Here is a 21596-nt window from a genome sequence, read left to right on the forward strand (position 1 = left end):
CGCTTACTCCTTGGAAGGAAAGTTATGACCAACCTAGATAGCATATTAAAAAGCAGAGACATTACTTTGCCAACAAAGGTCCGTCTAGTCAAGGCTATGGTTTTTCCCGTGGTCATGTCTGAATGTGAGAGTTGGACTGTGAAGAAAGCTGATCGCCGAAGAATTGATGCTTTTGAACTGTGGTGCTGGAGAAGATTCTTGAGAGTTCCTTGGACTGCGAGGAGATCCAACCAGTCCATTCTAAAGGAAATCAATCCTGGGTGTTCATTGGAAGGACTGATGCTAAAGCTGAAACTCCAATACTTTTGCTACCTCATGCGACAAGTTGACTCACTGAAAAGAGTCTGATGCTAGTTGGGATTGGGGGTGGGAGGATAAGGGGACGACAGAGAATGAGATGGCTGGATGGCATCACCGACTCGATGGACATGAGTTTGAGTGAACTCCGGGAGTTGGTGATGGACAGGGAGGCCTGGCGTGCTGTGATTCATGGGGTCGCAAAGAGTCGGACATGACTGAGCGACTGAACTGAACTGAACTTGGGCATTCTTTGGCATTGCCTCGTAGTTTGCCCCCAGGAAATTACAGGGAAAGAACACAGGCCCACCAGTCAACAGATAATTGGATTAAAGATTTACTGAGCATGGCCCCGCCCACCAGAACAAGACCCAATTTCTCCCTCAGTCAGTCTGTCCCATCAGGAAGCTTCCATAAGCCTCTTATCCTTCTCCATCAGAGGGCAGACAGACTGAAAACCTCAGTCACAGAAAGCTAACCAATCTGATCACATGGACCACAGCCTTGTCTATCTCTGTGAAACTGTGAGCCATGCCGGGTAAGGGCACCCAAGACAGACAGCTCTTGGTGGAGTTCTGACCAAACGTGGTCCACTGGAGAAAGGAATGGCAAACCACTTCAGTATTCTTGCCTTGAGAACCCCATGAACAGTATGAAAAGGCAGAAAGATAGAATACTGAAAGATGAACTCCCCAGCTCAGTGGGTGCCCAGTATGCTACTGGAGATCAGTGGAAAACTAACTCCAGAAAGAATGAAGAGACAGCCAAAGCAAAAACAACACCCACTTGTGGATGTGACTGGTGTTGAAAGTAAAGTCTGATACTCTAAAGAGCAATATTGCGTAGAAACCTGGAATGTTAGGTCCATGAATCAAGACAAATTTAAAGTGGTCAAACATGAGATGGCAAGAGTGAACGTCGACATTTTAGAAATGAATGAACTAAAATGGACTGGAATGGATGAATTTAACTTACGTTCCATTCAGTCGCTCAGTCGTGTCCGACTCTTTGCGACCCCATGGACTGTAGCCTACCATGCTTCTCCACCCATGGGATTCTCCAGGCAAGAATACTGGAGTGGGTTACCATTTCCTTCTCCAGGGGATCTTCCCGACCCAGGGGTCGAACCCAGGTCTCCCGCATTGGAGGCAGACGCTTTAACTTCTGAGCCACCAGGGAAGCCCCATTAGATGACCATTATATCTACTACTGTGGGCAAGAATCCCTTAGAGAAAATGGAGTAGCCATCATGGTCAAGAGGAGTCCAAAATGCAGTACTTTGATGCTTAAGCATACCTTGTGGCTTTTATGGTATGATTCAGACCCATTCCCTTGTTGCCCACATGTTCTCTTCAAAACTTGGGACTTGTCATTAGAACTTCTGTCAGGGCTACCATATAAGAATCAGGCACCTGTGCATGAAAGATCACTGCTTCAAATTGTTTACTTTTTCCATCCAGATATTGCTTATATGTATACTTACCAATGCCTAGGCCTTATCTTGAAGTTTAGGTGGGATGGAATCTGGGAAATGTTATGTATAGTTTTCTATCCTCTGCAGTGTATGAATTTTGCTTGAAAAGATATTTGAGTGAGTATTGAATATTACCACATCATATTAAAAGAAATGAAAATAAAATACAGTGAAGTAGCCTTTTTCAATTCTCAGGTTAGCAGTAATCAAAAGTTTGACAACTCTTATGTTAACAAAAATACAGAGAAACAGCTGGTCATAAATTCTGATAGAAATTTAAATATGTGAAAGGTGTGAACAAGTTGGCATTAATTATCGAAATTACAAATGAATGTATCCATAGCTTCAGTAATTCCACCCTTATAATTTATCTTACAGAGGCACATAGTTTTGGAAACATATGTCTATGAATAGAAGACTGCTTAAGTAAATTACAGTATTATCTATACAAGGATAGATTGTGCAGCCACTAAAGAGAAAGAGGTGGAATGATATGGAAAGATCTCCCATATACAATAAGTGAAAGAAGCAAGTTAAGAATAGAGTATATGATATTCTGTGTTTGAGAGAGAGAGAAACAGAGACAGAAGACTGTGTGTGTGTAAACTGTAATAGTATTTCTGTTCTGAGAAATGGAAAATGAGGATTTGATGTGACATGCTAGGAGTCATGTATACCTTGGAACTGATTTTAGCACAAATATTTACTAGATATTTGAGAAATTAATAGCTGTTTGCATTATAGAAGGAATTGTGTGATCAAGGGTTAGGACTAGAAAAGAGACATACCTTTTACTTTGATACATTTTAGATCTGTATTATTCACCTGCGTTGCATACTAGCTAATTTGTTTTAAGTTAGCTGTTGCTGTTGTCTGCCAAAATGTTTCTGAAAATAGGAACTGTAAGGCTGTGGTATATTTATCATTAAAGATTTTGTATTTTCCTGAATAAATTAAGCCTTCTAGGTAAGGTGTTTTTTTTTTTTCTCAATGACATTGGGGTGGTGCTTTCATTGAGTTGTGTATTATTGTTACTATATATGTTAACTGACATAGGTAGTTGAAAATTAGAAAATTTGTCACTAATTACTTATTGAAGTGAAACAAGAATGTTTCTGTTTAGAAAAAAGCTTATGTTTGTAAGTTATTTTACTGTTTGGAATATTAGTTTTACAAGTGAAAGATAATCAGCAAACACGTCATTAGTGTTAGTTCTTAGTTAAGAACTTGGTCCCTTTGTCCCCCTGCTAAAATGTGAGATAAAGAAGCAGTGCTATTCACTAATAACATAATGTCTCTTTGTGCATGTTAGTCACTCAGTCGTGTCCGACTCTGCGACCCCATGGACTGTAGCCCGCCAGGCTTCACTGTGGAATTCTCCAGGCAAAATATTGGAGTGGGTAGCCATTCCCTTCTCCAGGGGATCTTCCCAACCCGGGGATCCAACCTGGATCTTTCTCATTGCAGGCAGTTTCTTCACCATCTGAGCCACAAGGGAAACCCTCAATTTATCTTTACTAATATATAACTAACTGTTAGTAGTATTTGTGTAGGTATTCATGGAAGTGGTAAATTGGAGACGTATAAGAATATCTAATTTGAAATTCTGCTAAAATTTTTCTGTTATTTAAGAAACTTTGCAAAATATATTAATGTCATATTGCTTTGTATACTTCCACATACTCCTCTCTAGTTTATAACTCCAGTAACGTAGGTGTGCTTTGTTTAATATCATCTCAACTTAGAACATCTAGACCATGCTTTCAACTACTTACTTATTTGAAAAATTCAGTAATATTTTATCAAAAGTACTTGACCACAATGAAAAGATGGAACCTTAAATATCGAATGATTTTGAGAGGATAGCCTTGAGGCATATAGAAGAATATGCCACTTTTCTTAGCAGGGTATTTTGACTTTCAGTTTTGAGTCTCTAAGTCAGTAGTCTCTAAAATGAGATACATGTTAAGAATATTAGAAATTATACTATAAATGTCTTGGTAATAGTACCATTGTTTTAAAAGTTTGAGAACCATTGATATTTAGTCAGCTTATTGTTTTGTATACCAAAAAAAAGCAGTAATTGGGACCAAGGAGTGAAGTATTTTTAACTCATAAAATAAGCTTGGAATGTGAACATAAATTTTTATTTTCTTTTAATAATTATGGGTGAACCTTGATGGAGAATGTCAAGATATAAACGTGTAAGATATAAACATGATTATAGTAATTCAAGGGCATTTATGAAATTGGGTTGCATCTCTTTCTTTTGTTTTACTATTTGTTCTGAGCTTGATACCGTGGATGAATTTCATAGCCTAGTGTTTTCTCTCAGATTTTTTGCCAACTGAAAATACAGATATTAACACCAAAATCAATCCTTCCCTTTCAATTAATTGTAGTTTCAGGCCATATCACTTTCAGCTTTTTCTTCACTATCCATCCATTTTACAACAATTTTCTCTGATTGCTGTCTACTCCATGGTACCAAGAGATGCCATTTTTTCCTCTGTACTTTCATATATCCAGTATGTTGTGGTATGCATTGTAGGAGAGATCAGGAAATTTTATTGACAGCAGTAATTTCATAATTTATGAATGTTTGTGTTTTTGTCCCAGATATTCAAGATTAAAGCAGTCCAGTTGGCTGAGAAACTCCTTCCTGCCTTTAACACACCTACGGGAATTCCTTGGGCAATGGTGAATCTGAAAAGGTAAATTCTATTTTTATATGGTTATTCTTGTTCTAAATTTATTAGATTAACTGATTTTTTGAGCTTTCACCATACTTTTTAAGACTTAAAACTGTTTTTCTCTGCATGTATACAGAAGCATATTTCTTTAAAGCATTGTCTGATTTTTAAAATACATTCTTTGCTTTGAAACAGTAAAACTATATTTCATTTCTACTGCTTGTTTCTGTAGTCTAGATTTCTCTCCCACACCTTTATTGTTACAATATAGTTGTTTCTTTAAGATTGCTTATTTATGTCTACTTAGTGCTAGAATGGATTCAAAGTGCTTTCCCTCTCTTTCTTTTTTGTACACTACCTGTTGGTTTTTTTCTAAGTCAGAATAGAACACAACATACCTTAAAATCAGGGCTTCTTGTTGCTGGATGTCTTACTAATGATAAGGGAAGACATAGCTCATGACATTGACTGTAGGTAGAGTCCTTTTTATGATATCCAAATTATTGAAGTTCAAAGTGAAGCGTGATTCTCTGGCAGCTTTATTTGTGAAAATGAATCTATTTTAGTCATTTCTTCTTAATGGAGAACTTGATGAAGTTTTGATTTTCATCAAGAAATCATTATTTAATACTGAACATGAAATCTAACTTTACTGTTCTTTACTGTCATACACTATATATAATGTAAACTAACTTTTTGTGAGGAAAAAGCTAGCTGGAGTTCCATACCAGCCTCCACAAAAGGATATGGCCAAAGGTGTTAAGCACATACCTCTTCTCTTTTGTTCTTAGTTTCATTACAGATTTTCTGAATGTTTCCTTCAGTAGCATTGTCAGTCATATAACTTTCTTATATGATTAAAATTTTAAATATCTTACAGTTTAACTCTGAGATGAAGAAATATGCAAGATATGATTATTATTATCTAGATAAAAAATAACAAAAAATCCAGCATTGCAAAACTTGAAATTTAGATTGAGACAAAAAAGTAGAAGCGTTTTCAAGGAGCATGTCTTGAACATAAGCTTAATTTTCATACTGTATCTTTGTATATATTCATACAAAATACGTATTTTACTTGAGTTTATAGAGCACAGGTGTATTTACCTATTTTTAAAGATTTTTGCTTTTGTGTTTTGATTGAATTATATATCTCTCTCACATAGACTTTATTCCAGTCTTGACGTCTGAAATCCAGTCTCTGTTAATAATCTAGCATTATTTATCTCTTGCAATATGATTAACACACAGAAGCACATACATACATACATACATACATACTGGTGGAGCTTTTAAAATTTTATATGATTTGTTGGGATACTTGTTTTTCTTTTTTATTCTTATTTTCTTTCTACTTATTTTTCTCACTCAACAAAATCTCATGAAAATACTCTTCCAGGTCATGCCACAGAGCTTTAAATCAAACTTTGTGATAACTATAGAGTAGAAGATAGGATATACTGTAAATACATAGGTGATACCATGATTTATTTAATTATTCCATATCAGTGGTATTTGTTTATTTCCATTATTTTGCTACCATAAACGTTACAGTAGCATCCTGTTATGTATGTCCTTCCCTTGTAGCTCACTCAATAAAGAATCTGCCTGCAATGCGGGTTTGATCCCTGGGTCGGGAAGATTCCCTGGAGAAGGAATTGGTAACCCACTCCGGTATTCTTGCCTGGAGAATCCCATGGACAGAGAAGCCTGGCAGGCTACAGTCCACGGGGTCGCAAGAGTCGGACACGACTTAGTGACTAAACCACCACCATGTATGTCCTTATAAAGTGAGGAAGTTTTTCTAAAAATGATTCTTAAGAATATGATCACTATATCAAAGGGCATATGTCTTTTTTTTTTGTAGGATAGATTTCCAAAGTGTGGAATTGCTGGATCATAGGCTGCATGTATTTTTGAGTTTAGTAGTTACTCCCCACATATTTTCCAAAGACTCTAATTCATCATATTTCCACCAACAGTATTTGAGAGTACCAAAATGTCTGTATGTTCTGTTTAATTTTCAAGAGAATGATGGCTATGAAATGTTACTATTGTTATTTTCATTCATATTTTCTGCTTAGTGAATTCAAGCACCTTTTCATAAATTTATTGGACATCTAGATTGTTTTTTGTGAATTGTCTATTCCTAAGTGTTGATTGAGTTGTGTTTTTCTAGTTAGCTTATAAAAGAGCCTTGCAGATTATAGAATTACTTTTTCCCCCTGTTCTACTACTTGTTTATTGTTTTTATAATAATTTTTCATCTTTAAGTTTTGATTTTTTATATATTCAATATGTCTTTTATAACTTTGGGGTTTTCAGTCTTGTTTAAAAAGATTGTCTTCACCTATATTTTATAGTCTCCTGGATTTCCATAAAATGTTTTTATGATATATTTTTTTTAAATTTTCAGTATGATGTTGGCTATAGCTTTTATCAGTTGCCTTTATCAGATTGAGGAAGTTTTTTTCTCTAGATAAACTGTTAAAATAACTTAGAATAAAATTATTCAAAAACTCATTAGAACTATTCTTACTAGGCTCTTTGTGAGGTGTTTTCACAATCTTAAATGTCTTTAATTTTCCTAACAGTCATGTGAACTGGTTATCATAAATTCTTATATTATGGATGAGGAAACTGAGTCTCAGAGAAGGAAAATATCTTGCTCAGGGTCCTTCAGTTCATTAATGGAAGGACTAGGAGCCTATGTGCTACATCAGCATTAAAGTTATATCCTTATCTTCTACATGTACTTCAGCTTCTCTACCAAATCTTGTATTACTCTTTTCTGCATACATTTTAGTGGTAATTTTAAGATTCTTGTCTCTAAAAATCTCATATTTATTCTTTATTTGTCATTTGACTCACCTAATTTAATATTATTCTAGGTGATACAGAGTTTAAATTAAAACAACACTTTTCACTTTCATGCATTGAAGAAGGAAATGGCAACCCACTCCAGTGTTCTTGCCTGGAAAATCCCAGGGACAGGGGAGCCTGGTGGGCTGCAGTCCATGGGGTTGCACAGAGTCATACACAACTGAAGTGACTTAGCAGTAGCAGTAGCAGTGCTAAAAGAGCTGAAACCAAAAGTGTCCATCTTTCTATGAGAGAAGGATTTATATTTTTTACTTCCTCCTAAACGTAGAAAAGACCCTAGAGAATGGTTTTAGAGTTCTAGTGGGAACAACCATGACTTTCTTGAATAATGAATTTAGACTTCCAGTTCTAGCCCTGAGATAACTTATATCAGGTTAACTCTCCCATCAAAAGTAATCACAAAAGCCCAACAAAATGGGTTGAAGGGATTGGAGAGCAAAACCTAAAGGAGAACCCAAAGGGCCTACTTGAAGCTCATCGCTATAGAAAGCTGACTTTCCCCCTAAGGGTATATTCTAAATTGAGTGTGATTGAGGCCAGCCCTAAGACAGTGCTCATGTAGAGCAAAGAAAACTGTGGTCAGGTCTTGGAACTGCCAAAAGGGCTGAGATACAAGGGGTGAGTATCTCAAATCAGGAAGGAATTGCAGAGGAAAAGCCCCAAAATTTATCTGCAGATTTTCCTCTTGTTGTTGGCTGATTCTGTGCCTGCACATGCACGGGACAAAGAAATAAAGAAACTAGAAAACAGGAGGCTGAAGGGCAAAGGAGAAAATTTAACAGTTACTTGGTATTGGGAAAGTTGGCTTAAAGCTCAACATTTAGAAAACTAAGATTATGGCATCTGGTCTCATCACTTCATGGGAAATAGATGGGGAAACAGTGGAAACAGTGACAGACTTTATTTTTTGGGCTCCAAAATCACTGCAGGTGGTGATTGCAGCCATGAAATTAAAAGGCGTTTACTCCTTGGAAGGAAAGTTATGACCAACCTAGACAGCATATTAAAAAGCAGAGATATTACTTTGCCCACAAAGGTCCGCGTCTAGTCAAGGCTATGGTTTTTCCAGTGGTCATGTATGGATGTGAGAGTTGGACTGTGAAGAAAGCTGAGTGCCAAAGAATTGATGTTTTTGAGCTGTGGTGTTGGAGAAGACTCTTGAGAGTCCCTTGGACTGCAAGGAGATCCACCCAGTCCATCCTAAAAGAGGCCAGTCCTGGGTGGTCATTGGAAGGACTGATGCTGAGGCTGAAACTCCAATACTTTAGCCACCTCATGCAAAGAGTTGACTCATTGGAAAAGACCCTGATGCTGGGAGGGATTGGGGGCAGGAGGAGAAGGGGACAACAAAGGATGAGATGGCTGGATGGCATCACCGACTCTGTGGACATGAGTTTGAGTGAACTCCGGAAGTTGGTGATGGACAGGGAGGCCTGGCGTGCTGTGATTCATGGGGTCACAAAGAGTCGGACACGACTGAGCGACTGAACTGAACTGAACTGGTATTGGGAAGACAGAGGTTAATGTCTAAGGCTGCCAAGGTGGAGGGCCCTGTGAGGTTGTATGTGAAAATGTGAAAAAATTTTTTTAGAACTTAGTGTTTTGATAGTACTTATATGTACTATGAATGAAACTTTGAGATAGAAAGTTTTAACATGGAAATGAGATTTTGTATTTATACTTGACTGCACTATATATAATCCATTCACCTTGCTGATGCCTAGGTAATCTTTCAAAATGGTATACTTTATCCTTTAAATATTATGTAACATTCGTTAAAATTCTGTATGATGTTTCTTCATACTTAAATTTGAAATTTCACCATAGCCAACAGAATTTCTACACAGTCTAGATTATACCCAGCTCTCTAACCTCATCCTATATCATCATTTCCCCTTCCTGAGCTCCAGCCAAACTACATTGTTACTGTTGTTCAGCCAACTCTTCGTGACCTCATGCAGTGTAGCACACCAGGCTCCTCTGTCCTCCATTATCTTCTGGAATTTGCTTAAATTCATGTCCATTGAGTTGGTGATGCTATCTAACTATTTCAACCTCTACCAACCCACTTCTCCTTTTGCCTTAAATATTTCCCAGAATCAGGGTCTTTTCCAGTGAGTTGGCTCTTTGCATTAAGTGGCCAAAATAATGGAGCTTCAGTTTCAGCAACAGACTTTGCATTGAATATTTAGGGTTGGTTTCCTTCAGGAAATCAGTCTAGCCACACTAACCAACTTTTTTCCTCAGGGCCATTCCAACTGCTGTTCCCTCTACTGAGAATTCTCTTCTTCCAAATCTATTCATCACTGGATCCTTCTCATCATTCAGTTCTCAGTTTAAATTGTGTCATTTTAGAAACTCTTTGAACATTATACATAAAGTCTTTAAACTCATCCTCTATCACTAGTACTCAGTATTCTGTTCTATTCAACTCAGTATTCTATGTTTAATTTTCTTCATAACAATTATCATTTATCATGGGAACAGGAATGTTATATGTTAGAGAAGAGAGAAGTCGCTTAGTCGTGTTTGACTCTTTGCGACCCCATGGACTGTAGCCTACCAGGCTCGTATGTCCATGGGATTTTCCAGGCAAGAATACTGGAGTGGGTTTCCATTTCCTTCTCCAGGGGATCTTCCCGACCCAGGGATCGAACCCAGGTCTCCCGTGTTGCAGACAGACGCTTTACCCTCTGAGTTCACGGTTATATCTCCCAGAGAAGAGTAGGTACTTTATATTTGTGAAATGAATGACTGTCCTACACAGTTACTGTATCCATATTTCTTCTTTGATTCTCATGTCTGGCTTCAAAAAAATCTGTTAGTGGTATTTGCCTTTCATAATTTCAAAAACAGTACAAAAATAGCAAAAAAATTAAAGAACTTACTGCAAGGAGATCCAACCAGTCCATTCTAAAGGAGATCAGTCCTGGGTGTTCATTGGAAGGACTGATGCTAAAGCTGAAACTGCAATACTTTGGCCACCTCATGTGACAAGTTGACTCACTGGAAAAGACTCTGATGCTGGGAAGGATTGGGGGTGGGAGGAGAAGAGGACGACAGAGAATAAGATGGCTGGATGGCATCACCGACTCGATGGACATGAGTTTGAGTGAACTCCGGGAGTTGGTGATGGACAGGGAGGCCTGGCGTGCTGTGATTCATGGGGTCACAAAGAGTCGGACATGACTGAGCGACTGAACTGAACTGAACCTAGTGGTATCCTGATACCTATTTTATAGGTATCCTGATACCTATTTTAATGTTTTCTCAACACAGATTTAATACAGCATAGCGTATTGAATTGCCAGTATACAAGTAGATATAAAGAAGAAAGTTTAACAACTGTATGGTACTGGCAACTACATGGTACTGAAGAGACAGAGTTAGTATTTGAAGCTGCCATGGTGAAGGGCCCTTGGTAAACACTCCAGGCTTTCAGCTGAGATTCCATAGGGCCACTTCCTGGAAGTACAGGTAAAACTAGAATAGTTTTAACCCTTAACAAAGCTCAGAGCCAAGGTTATCTGCCTGTACTCAATCTATGTTTCAGAGGAAGCTTAACCTTCTGGGAAAGAGGATAACATCCAAAGAGTCTGTACTTTTCATTTATATAGTTTGGCTTCCAGTAAAATATTTATAAGGCATCCTGGAAAAAAAAAGAAGATATCCGAGAAATATATCTGCACAATTGAAGTGCACACAAGATTATTCACTATAAAAGTTTTCATAATAGCAAAATACTAGAAATGTGCCAGAGGACCACTAATAGAGGATTGATTAAAGTGTATCTATTTGTATAATGTAGTAGTTTTCATACACTGTCAGCAGTGGAGGCAAGACAGTTCTTTGTCATGATACTGTCCTGTGACATCATTGGTCCCAGCACAATAAATGTGAGTTGTACTTTCAAGGTTTGAAACAACTTAGAATGCTCTCACACATTTTTGTGTGTATGAGACATTTCAATTGAAAATCATTAATGTCATGGAATTCTATGCATTTTTAAGTAAAAAATAAAGTTGTTTATAAACTTTGGAAAGCCTACTGAGATACATCTTAATAGTTAAAATCTAACATACAGAGCAGTAAGTATACTTTGCTATATTTTAAGAAAGGGAAAAGGAGAATATGTACTTGGATTGCTTATTTATGCATAGAAATTTCTATGCTAACACGTAAGAAGCTAATGAATGATTATATTTGGGGCCTGTAAGGGGAAGAGAGATGAGAGTGGGGTGAAATACTTAACATATACTTTTTACATTGTTTTGACTTTTAGGACATGTGAATATTCTATTCAAAATAATTTTAAAATAGTAAGATTTTAAGTACAATAATCTATTGTTTTTGCGATGATAATTTCTGAGAGTTATTTAAAAGTTATATACTCATTAAGAAATGTTTTGGTCTTTTCCTAATTCTGTCTCCTTTTACCTTTCCTTTCATTTAGTGGAGTAGGGCGAAACTGGGGCTGGGCATCTGCAGGTAGCAGCATTCTTGCTGAATTTGGCACACTGCATATGGAGTTTGTCCACCTCAGCTACTTGACAGGAAACCCAATTTACTACAAAAAGGTTAGTATTCTTGCTTTCTTTTCTTTGTTATAAGAGAATCCTTTAGGTTTTACCCCAAAGATTTGATTAATGCTTAGAAAATATTTGCCTTTTTAAAAATTATGTAAAGAAATGTATCTTATATTTAGAGCAGATTTGATATATTTTCTGTTATCTGAGAAGATGTAATCACTAGTAGGTTTTCAAGAAATTACATTATAGTCTCTATAATGTAGCATTTAGCATTGTATAATTTAGCACTGTGCTGAAGTTCCTAGTCAGTATGGTAAAATAAGACAAAGTGAACAAAAAGGTAAAGATTGAAAAGGAAGAAAGAAAACAGTAATTACTCACAGATTAAATGATTACCTTAAATATTAAGATAATCAGAGGAACCTTGCGGATTACAGTCCATAAGGTTGCAAGAGTCGGACACGACTGAGCAACTCAGACTTTCACTTTCACATTTAAATTATTAAACAAGAGCTTAGTTTATATTTTGAATAAAAGGTCAACATGATGTGCTGTGCTTAGTCGCTTCTGTTGTGTTCGACTCTTTGTGACTCCATGGATTGTAGCCCGCCAGGTTCCTTTGTCCATGGGATTCTCTCTAGACAAGAACAGTGGAATGGGTTGCCATTTCCTCCTCCAGGGTATCTTCCCAACCCAAGGTTTAAACCTGTGTCTCCTGTATCTCCCCCTGATAGCTCAGTTGGTAAAGAATCCACCTGCAATGCAGGAGGTCCTGGTTCAATTCCTGGGTTGGGGAGATCCCCTGGAAAAGGGATAGGCTACCCACTCCAGTATTCTTGGGCTTCCCTTGTGGCTAAGCTGGTGAAGAATCTGCCTGCAATGCGGGAAACCTGGGTTTGATCCCTGGGTTGGGTTGGGAAGATCCTGTGGAGAAGGGAAAGGCTACCCTCCCCAGTATTCTGGCCTGGAGAATTCCATGGACTGTATAGTCCATGAAGCCGCAGAGTCAGACTTGACTGAGCAACTTTCACTTCACTTTTTTATATCACTTTCATTGGCAGGCTTTCACTAGCACCACCTGGGAAGCCAAAAGATCAATATACATATTAAAAATCAGTAGTATTTCTCTATACCAGCTGCAGCAGGCAAAAATGTTATACTTATAAAAACATATCTTATGTAGTAGGAACAAAAGTATAAGTTTTCCACAAGTAAATCTAACAACAGATAAGCAAAGTTCAAAACTACTGAATGACATTGAGTTGGCCCTAAGTATATGGAGAGATGTATTATATTCATATATAGGAAAACACACAAATTTCAGTTACCTCCAAATTTATCTATAACCTCAATTCAGTGCCAGTCAGTTACCCGGTGCTTTTTTTTTTTTTAATGTAACTTGACATTTCTAGAATTTAAACAGGAGAGAAACATTCAAAATACTTCTGAAGAAAAACATGGTGGATGGATTTGTATTACTCAGTTATTAATACTACCAATATTAGTGTTGGTGCATAGAGACAAGTAAAACTGATAAACAGAATAAATAGCCCTTAAACAGCCCCACATATATGTGGAAGTGTGACAATGGTACCTTTGTAGGTTATAAAAATTCTAGGAGCATTAAAGACTTAAATTTAAAATACAAAATCTAGTAAAGCCGAAAGTACATATACTCTATGGCCCAATAATTCCAGTCTTTGGTATGTACATTTACATCATACATATAAAATCATTGTTTGTATTAGCAGTTTTTATGATAAGATTCAATACAGCAGTGAAAATAAATTAATTATGGTCACATTCATCAATCAAAAGAATATATAATACAATTCTTAAAAAGTTCAAAAGAAGCAGAGGTGAAAAGAATATTGTTTAGAGATTCAAAAGTGATTTTAATAGAATCAAGATAATAATGAACGTAAAATTCAAGACTGTGACCACATCTCGGAAAAAGTCAGTGATATGTGAATGTGTAATGGTAAACAGAATAGCAAAGGTTATGTCGTGTTGTATTTCTTAAATTGAGTATGACTGGAATCTCTCTATATATTCCTTTCTGTGTATGAAATATTTTATCAGTCATAAGAACTTTCAGGTAAAGATAGCAAAAGGGAGCCAAATCACAGAATTTTCCCTTTCTTGATTAAATTAGCAATAACAAGAAAAATAATAAAGACCAGCAAAAATTAATCAGTAACAGTGAAAGAAGGAAACGCTGAAACCTTTTGTCATAAACATGTGATAGCCATAAAAAATAGAAGATTTCTGCTGTAATATCTTAAGTCTGTCTCTTGCTCTATCCTGAATCTTTACGGTGCAGAGAAAGAAAGTCAATAAATTCCTGATATTCCGTATTAATCTTACAAGGGAGACCAGTGCCATAGTATACAACTGCCCACAGCTCCAAATGTGTTCTCACCTTCCGTCCTCCATGAGCACTTAGGCTTCAGGAAATGAGCTAGTTAGTACACTAGTATTCCAAATCTTAGTGTATCCTGGAGGGGAGATACACCTCCTCCCCTACACCAACCCCACCCCCCACCACATACACACAATAGGAAGGAATTTGAGGACAGTTCAGCTCCACTGTATCAATCCTAAGTTCAGGTCAGAGTTGACCCAGTTAAACATGAGCAAGATGAAAGAGAAAGCATGACAATTATGCAGACATACTGCAGGAAACAAAAGCAGGGTGGTAAATAGCATGTAATAAATGAAAAATAACAAGTAACCTGTACATAGTTGAAAACTGAATTATTGGCATGAAATAAAGACAAGAGATAATCATTGTGAAAATAAGGAAAAACATAAAGAGGCTAAAAAGATGATAAATTTGTAAAACAGAGATAATCTAGCATATGATATTTCTTATGTGGAGAAATCTTAACCTAACGCATAGAAATCACCTAAAAACAACAAAAGGAGAAATGGAACTATTAACTTGTTTTTAACAGAATTGAGATACTTGATATTTTATATAACAAAATAGGAAGAAAGGTTGGCATAAGCAATCAAGGTCAGAGTGTGGTTTGGGTAACTGAGGAGAGGATATTGGTGGCTGTAGATTTTAAAAATAAAAGCTCATAGAGCAGTTCTTTAAAGTAAGTGATACATCTAGAGGTACAAAACCAAATCCTCATTAGCAGCAGTGGGAACAGGCTACAGATTGATGGTAGACTCTTCTTTCAGTTCATTTCAGTTCAGTCGCTCAGTCATGTCCGACTCTTTGCGACCCCATAAATAACAGCATGCCAGGCCTCCCTGTCCATCACCAACTCCCGGAGTTCACTCAAACTCATGTCCATCGAGTCGGTGATGCCATCCAGCCATCTCATTCTCTGTTGTCCCCTTCTCCTCCTGCCCCCAATCCCTCCCAGCATCAGAGTCTTTTCCAGTGAGTCAACTCATTGCATGAGGTGGCCAAAGTATTGCAGTTTCAACTTTAGCATCAGTCCTTCCAATGAACACCCAGGATTGATCTCCTTTAGGAGGGACTGGTTGGATCTCCTTGCAGTCCAAGGGACTCTCAAGAGTCTTTTCCAGCACCACAGTTCAAAAGCATCAATTTTTCGGCAATCAGCTTTCTTCACAGTCCAACTCTCTCATCCATACATGGCCACTGGACCCCACTAAATATGATGTGTTGAGAAGCTAGAAAAACAGTTCAGTTAAGGATCTCACTGACAAGCTGTATTTGTACTTGTATACTTTAGTGACAGAAGAGTAATGAATGACAGTGATTCTCTAGTGCTGCATTGCTGGTTTCAGTTGCCTGATGAGAAACAAAGGCTTAAGAAACCACATTGACATCTGGACTTTACTTATCCTTTTATGTCAAAACTCTTGTGAATTGCTGGTTCAAGAAAAATAGTAATAAGTCATCAAAAAAGAACACATATAGAATTTATACAAAAATATTACCAGAAAAAAAGGGAAGGAATGTGAAAAATAAATGATGGCCAAAAGATATTTATCAGAAAATGGCAATTTAAGACCTGACCAAGCATCACCATGAGAGAGAAGATAATGAAGCTCTCATTTATGTGAAACCAGAATATAAACAGAGATACAGGTGCTCAGAGATAATAAGATGCCCTGTCAGTAATAGAGTGTAAGAAAAAATTAAATTGTAGTCAAAATGAAGGACAAAATGGGAGCAATACAAAGAAAGCATTCAAAACATAGTGAGAGACTTGGAAGGCAAAATGGAGACAAACTAGTGAACATGGAAATTAAAAGATAGGTAAAAAGGTATACAAGGAAATAATAGATGTGGAAAAGAAGCAGAGGGGATTCAATGTATGCATGATTTTCAGAAGGCGAGAGAACTGACTAAACCTGCTTCATGGAATTATTCACATTGAGATAGTTGTACATAGATTTGGTCTCAAACATACAAGAACACAAGTAATAAGCATCCCTGAGCCAATTCCTAAAACTCCGTGATGACAGAAACCAGCTGAATAAAAGAAGATTGGAAACTGTGAGTTAAAAGGGTTAGTGCTATGCCAAGTCCAGAAAATAATGAAGTGTGTATGAATAAGGCCCTGTGAATAAAAAAATGTTTCCTCAAGTCATTTATGCCGGCTAGGTTATCGTTCAGATGTGATGATAACATTCTGAAATAATACAAGAAAGAACACGTTTGTGCTTTTAAAAAACATTTTTTTAAGCACTTAAAAAATCCGTCATCCAGTCTAGAGATGAATCAAAATGAAGTCTCTGGAAAAGTCTCCAGCTTCTTAATATATTACATGATTTTCCTCCCTTAAGGAATATCTTTTAAGAATTGGAAGTTTAGGAATTCTAGGAATTTAGGGATGTCTATTATGGGATCAATATTTAAAGTTGAGCAATGTAGTTTTACTTTTTCATCTGTTAGCTTCAGAGTGGTTTCATACTTTTTATTACAAATGTTCTATTATGATTATATTTTATGAAATTGTTTCTGTTCTTAATATTTATTTATGTACATATTGAATATGTCTAGAATAATGTTTACCAGTGATGTTTCTGATGACTATTTCTGGAGAGTAGAATATTGAAATTTAAATTGGCTTCTATGCCCTTTTCTTTGTACTTTATTGTTGCTTATTTATTATTTTTAAATAGTGCTCATATTCTATCTTATAAAAATAGTGAGTCATTTAAAAAAGAGAATCCTTATTGTCTATCTCACACACACACACACACATGCACAGTGAGGGGTAGGAGTGTAGGTTCTGAGTGAGGGAAAAAAAACAAAGCCCAAATTAATATAAAACTTTAGTGATTTTTTTTTTCATGATTGCATTCTTTGTTTTGCTTAGGTCATGCACATTCGGAAACTACTTCAGAAAATGGATCGTCCAAATGGTCTTTATCCAAATTATTTGAACCCAAGAACAGGTCGCTGGGGTCAGTGTAAGTATTTCTATTACAACAGATGCTCTGTTGAAAGATAGTCTGAAAACTTGTGCTTGATGTAGTGATAAGTACACTACATGTAGTATTAGAAACCCCAGATTGTATATAACCCTATGATCTGCTAGTCCTGTAACCTTTGGCAAGTTTCTCATCTCTTGTGGTTTCAATTTTTATACGTTTAAAATGGAAATATTAATAACCCATCTCACAAGAGTATTTTGTTTTATGTAGTGTAAATACTTTGCTAAAATATAGTGTGGCGTTTGCAAAGGGCTATACTTTTAAACCCTTATTTGTAAACTATATCTTGGTATAGATAAGAGCATTCCTTGAGATAAGTATTTAGTTAAGTAATACGAAGAAGAGTTGAGTGTGTTAAATGACTGGAAAATAGTGTGCTTGCTCTTGGACAAGCCATGTCTGATCATTCATTTTAAAAGGTAACAGTGACAGACTTTATTTTCTTGGGCTCCAAAATCACTGCAAATGGTGATTTCAGCCATGAAATTACAAGACACTTGCTCCTTGGAAGAAAAGCAAGCATCTATGACAAACCTAGACAGCGTATTACAAAGCAGAAACATTTCTTTGCCAACAAAGGTCCATGTATTCAAAGCTGTGGTTTTTCTGGTAGTCCTGTATGGATGTGAGACATGGGCCATGAAGAAGGCTGAGTGCCGAAGAACTGATGCTTTTGAACTGTGGTGTTGGAGAAGACTCTTGACAGTCCCTTGGACTGCAAGGAGATAAAATCAGTCCATCCTAAAGGAACTCAGTCCTGAATATTCATTGGAAGGACTGATGCTGAAGCTGTAGTACTTCGGCCACCTAACGCCATGAGTCAACTCATTAGAAAAGACCCTGATGCTGGAAAGATTGAAGGCAGGAGAAGGGGGTGACAGAGGATGAGATGGTTGTATGGCATCGCCGACTCAATGGACATGAGTTTCAGCAATCTCTGGGAGATGGTGAAGGACAGGGAAACCTCGCGTGCTGCAGTCCATGGGATTGCAAAGAGTCGACATGACTGAGTGAACAGCATCAGTGTCTGTTATTTACCAGGCTCTTGAATGAGACTGGAGATTGGTAAAGAATATATAAGACTTTGAATTCAGGCAGCTCTCAGGCTAGCAGGCAGGGTTTATATAATGAAATAAATGTAGAAGAGGAAATGTACCAGTTGTTAGGTGAGACTGTGGTAGAAGTGATTGCCTCTGTCTCAGGAGACTGTTTTGTTTGGGAAGGGGGTGATGATATCTCATTAGAGTTTTAGAACTGATATTTGAAGGAACTGATTTTTTAGAAACATTAAATAAAGTTTTCATGAAACACATGAAACTAATCTCTTGTAGTTAGTTTATGAAAGAGCAAAACACAAATGGACTGTATACAGATTTTCCTATTTAATCCTAAGAGTGGTGCTAACGAAGATATGTGACACACGGAGACAGTGCACTCCTTCTATGCTGCTTTAGTAGAATGTACAAAAGACTATATGTTTAGCACCATATTTGTAGCATCTCCGTAGATTGGCCATCAGAGACCTTTGTTGCTGTCTTTCCACTTTACTGTGTTTTAAACAGAAGATACTGTTCTTTTTCTATTGAAATGATAAACAGAATGGACATATCCCAGTATATCCAGTGCTTCAGAAAATATGAAAATTTGTATGACCTTTGAAGCAGTGACTCATTACTAGGCATTTATTCCAAAAAATTTTCAGACCTCTGTGTGTATGTGTATACACAGACACAGACACACACACACATATATATATATAAAATAGGGATGATTTGGAAACATTCTAAAGCACTCCTGTTCAATGGAACTTACTGTGATGAAGAAAATGTTCTATTTAATTAGCTATTTGTGACTAGAGCCTACCACATTGGACAGGGCAGTTTTTAAACTTCTTGTGAAAGAGATTTGGTTAAGTTATAGTCCCTCCAGGTGTGATATACTATATAGACATTAAAAGTTATGTTATTAGAATACTTGACATAGAAACATATGAAGTATCTAGAAAGATATTTGGGAGAAGGAAATGGCAACCCACTCTAGTATTCTTGCCTGGAGAATCCCGTGGACAGGGGAGCCTAGTAGGCTGCCGTCTATGGGGTCGCACAGAGTTGGACATGACTGAAGCGACTTAGCATACATGCATGCATTGAAGAAGGAACCGGCAACCCACTCCAGTATTCTTGCCTGGAGAATCCCAGGGACGGGAGCCTGCTGGGCTGCCGTCTGTGGGGTCGCACAGAGTTGGACATAACTGAAGTGACTTAGCAGCAGCAGCAGCAGAAGAAAGATATTTAGGAAAAGAAAGAAAAGAAACACCACAAGAATAGGAACCAGAGTGTTCCCTGTGTTTTTTTTTCTGAATGTTTGTTTTTATTTTCTAATTTTGTTTACCTCTATTAACCTAATCTGATAATGGATATCTGTTACTTTTGAAGTGAAGTTAAAAGCATTTTTAAATAAGAAGATACTATCTTGCACAGCAAAATCTTAGAATACTGAAACCATTGTTTGAGAGTTGCCAGCCTTTCAAATGACCAACAGTATCTCATTGATGGCATCTTAATTAAAATTATAACTCTTTCTCTTCGTCAAATGGTATCGTGAAAACTGGATAGCCACATGTAAAAGAATGAAGTTGGATCCTTCGCTTATACCAGATTCAAAAACTAAGTCAAAATGCATCAAAGACCCTAAATTTGAGAACCAAAACTATAAAACTCTTAGAAGGACAAATCTTCATGACCTTGGATTTGGCAGTGACTTCTTCAAAAGTACAAGCAACAATAGAAAAAATAAATTGGATTTCATTGAAGTTAGAAACATTTGTCCATCAAAGGATATTGTTATGAGATTGAAAGACAACCCACAGAATGAGAGTTTATTTGTAAATAAATAATACTTGCAAACCATATATCTGATAAGGGTTTAATATCCAGAATGTATAAAGAACTTCTCAAACTCATGTTCAAACAGCAAAAAGACAAATGCTCAATTAAAAAGTGGATAAATAACTTGAATAGAGTTTTCTCCAAAGATGATATTCAAATGAAAAATAAACGTGAAAAAAATGCTCAACATCATTATTCATTAGGAAAATGCAAATCAAAGCATAACGAGATGTCACTTTACACCTACTAGGAAGACTGTAATCAAAAGGACAGATAATAAGTGTTGGTGAGGATGTGGAAAAATTGGGACCCTCTCATACTACTAGTGGGAATGTAAGATGGTGTAGCCACTGTGAAAAACAGTTTGGTGGTTTCACAAAAAGTTAAGCATAAAATTTCATATGATCAAGCAATTCAACTGCTAGATAGATACCCAAAAGATTTGAAAGCAAAGACACAGAGAGATATTTCCATGCCAGTATTCACAGCAACATTGTTTACAGTACCGGTGGAAACAAGAAAGTATCCTTCAAATGGATAAATAAAATGTGGTATATACATACAATGGTATGTTTTTTAGCTGTAAAAAGGAATGAAGTTTTTATACATGCTACAACATAGATGAACCTTGAAAATATTATTCTAAAATGAAAGCCAGTTGCAAAATGACAAATATTATTCCAGTTATATCAAATAGCTAGAGTAGTCAAATTTAGAGACACAGAAAGTGTTGGAGGTTACCAGGGACTTGGTTGAGAGGAGAATGGAGTTATTGCTTAATAGGTGCAGCGTTTCTGTTTGGGGTGATGAGAAAGTTTTGGAAATAATGACAATGTTTGTACCACATTGTGAATGTAATTAATGCCACTGAATAGTACACTTAAAAAATGGTAAAAATGGCAACATTCATGTTATATGCATGTATTTACCACAGTAAAAATTGCAGTAAAAAATTATTCTTTTATTCATACTTGTTTTTTCCCCACAAAACGAATCCAAATTACTTCTTTAGAATTTCTTCACCTGCAGCAGTTATTAATTTTGAGAATGTTATAAAAAGAGCTATTCACTGGTTGTTTTGGCAAGAGGTCTTTAAAACTTTAGGGGAGCTACCTTGATATCCCTTTAGCAGCTGCAGTCCTTATTAAATTGTCCAATTTGTTCCTTTTAGTGTTTCTGTATATTTCATATCAGCTTCTGAAAAGTATATAAAATTCCACTATTATCTTTGAGCAGTAGGCATCTGTCATAACTGTAAATAGTCTGCAAAACAAACAGTGAATTGAACTGAAATTTAACAATTCAGCTTTGGCTAACTGCATTATATTTAGAGTAATGATAATGTCTGTGACATGCACACAGCAATCACAGAAGAATTATGGTAATTACCTTCAGGAGAAGT

At 36.5% G+C, this 21596-nt stretch overlaps 1 protein-coding gene across 3 annotated transcripts in view; it reads left to right on the plus strand.

Annotated features, from left to right (window-relative positions):
- MAN1A2 (mannosidase alpha class 1A member 2) overlaps positions 1–21596 on the plus strand; it is a 184411-nt gene that overhangs the window by 84770 nt on the left and 78045 nt on the right. For all 3 annotated transcript variants that reach the window (XM_088835621.1, XM_088835619.1, XM_055403804.2), the window contains exons 6-8: positions 4391–4485; positions 11801–11924; positions 17189–17282. In XM_088835621.1, coding sequence (XP_088691747.1) covers positions 4391–4485; positions 11801–11924; positions 17189–17282 — 313 coding nt within the window. The remainder of the gene's footprint in view (positions 1–4390; positions 4486–11800; positions 11925–17188; positions 17283–21596) is intronic.

Source organism: Moschus berezovskii, chromosome 4, assembly GCF_049115385.1.
Source record: "Moschus berezovskii isolate FMDL1 chromosome 4, NW_MosBer_1.0, whole genome shotgun sequence".
NCBI lineage: Eukaryota > Metazoa > Chordata > Mammalia > Artiodactyla > Moschidae > Moschus > Moschus berezovskii.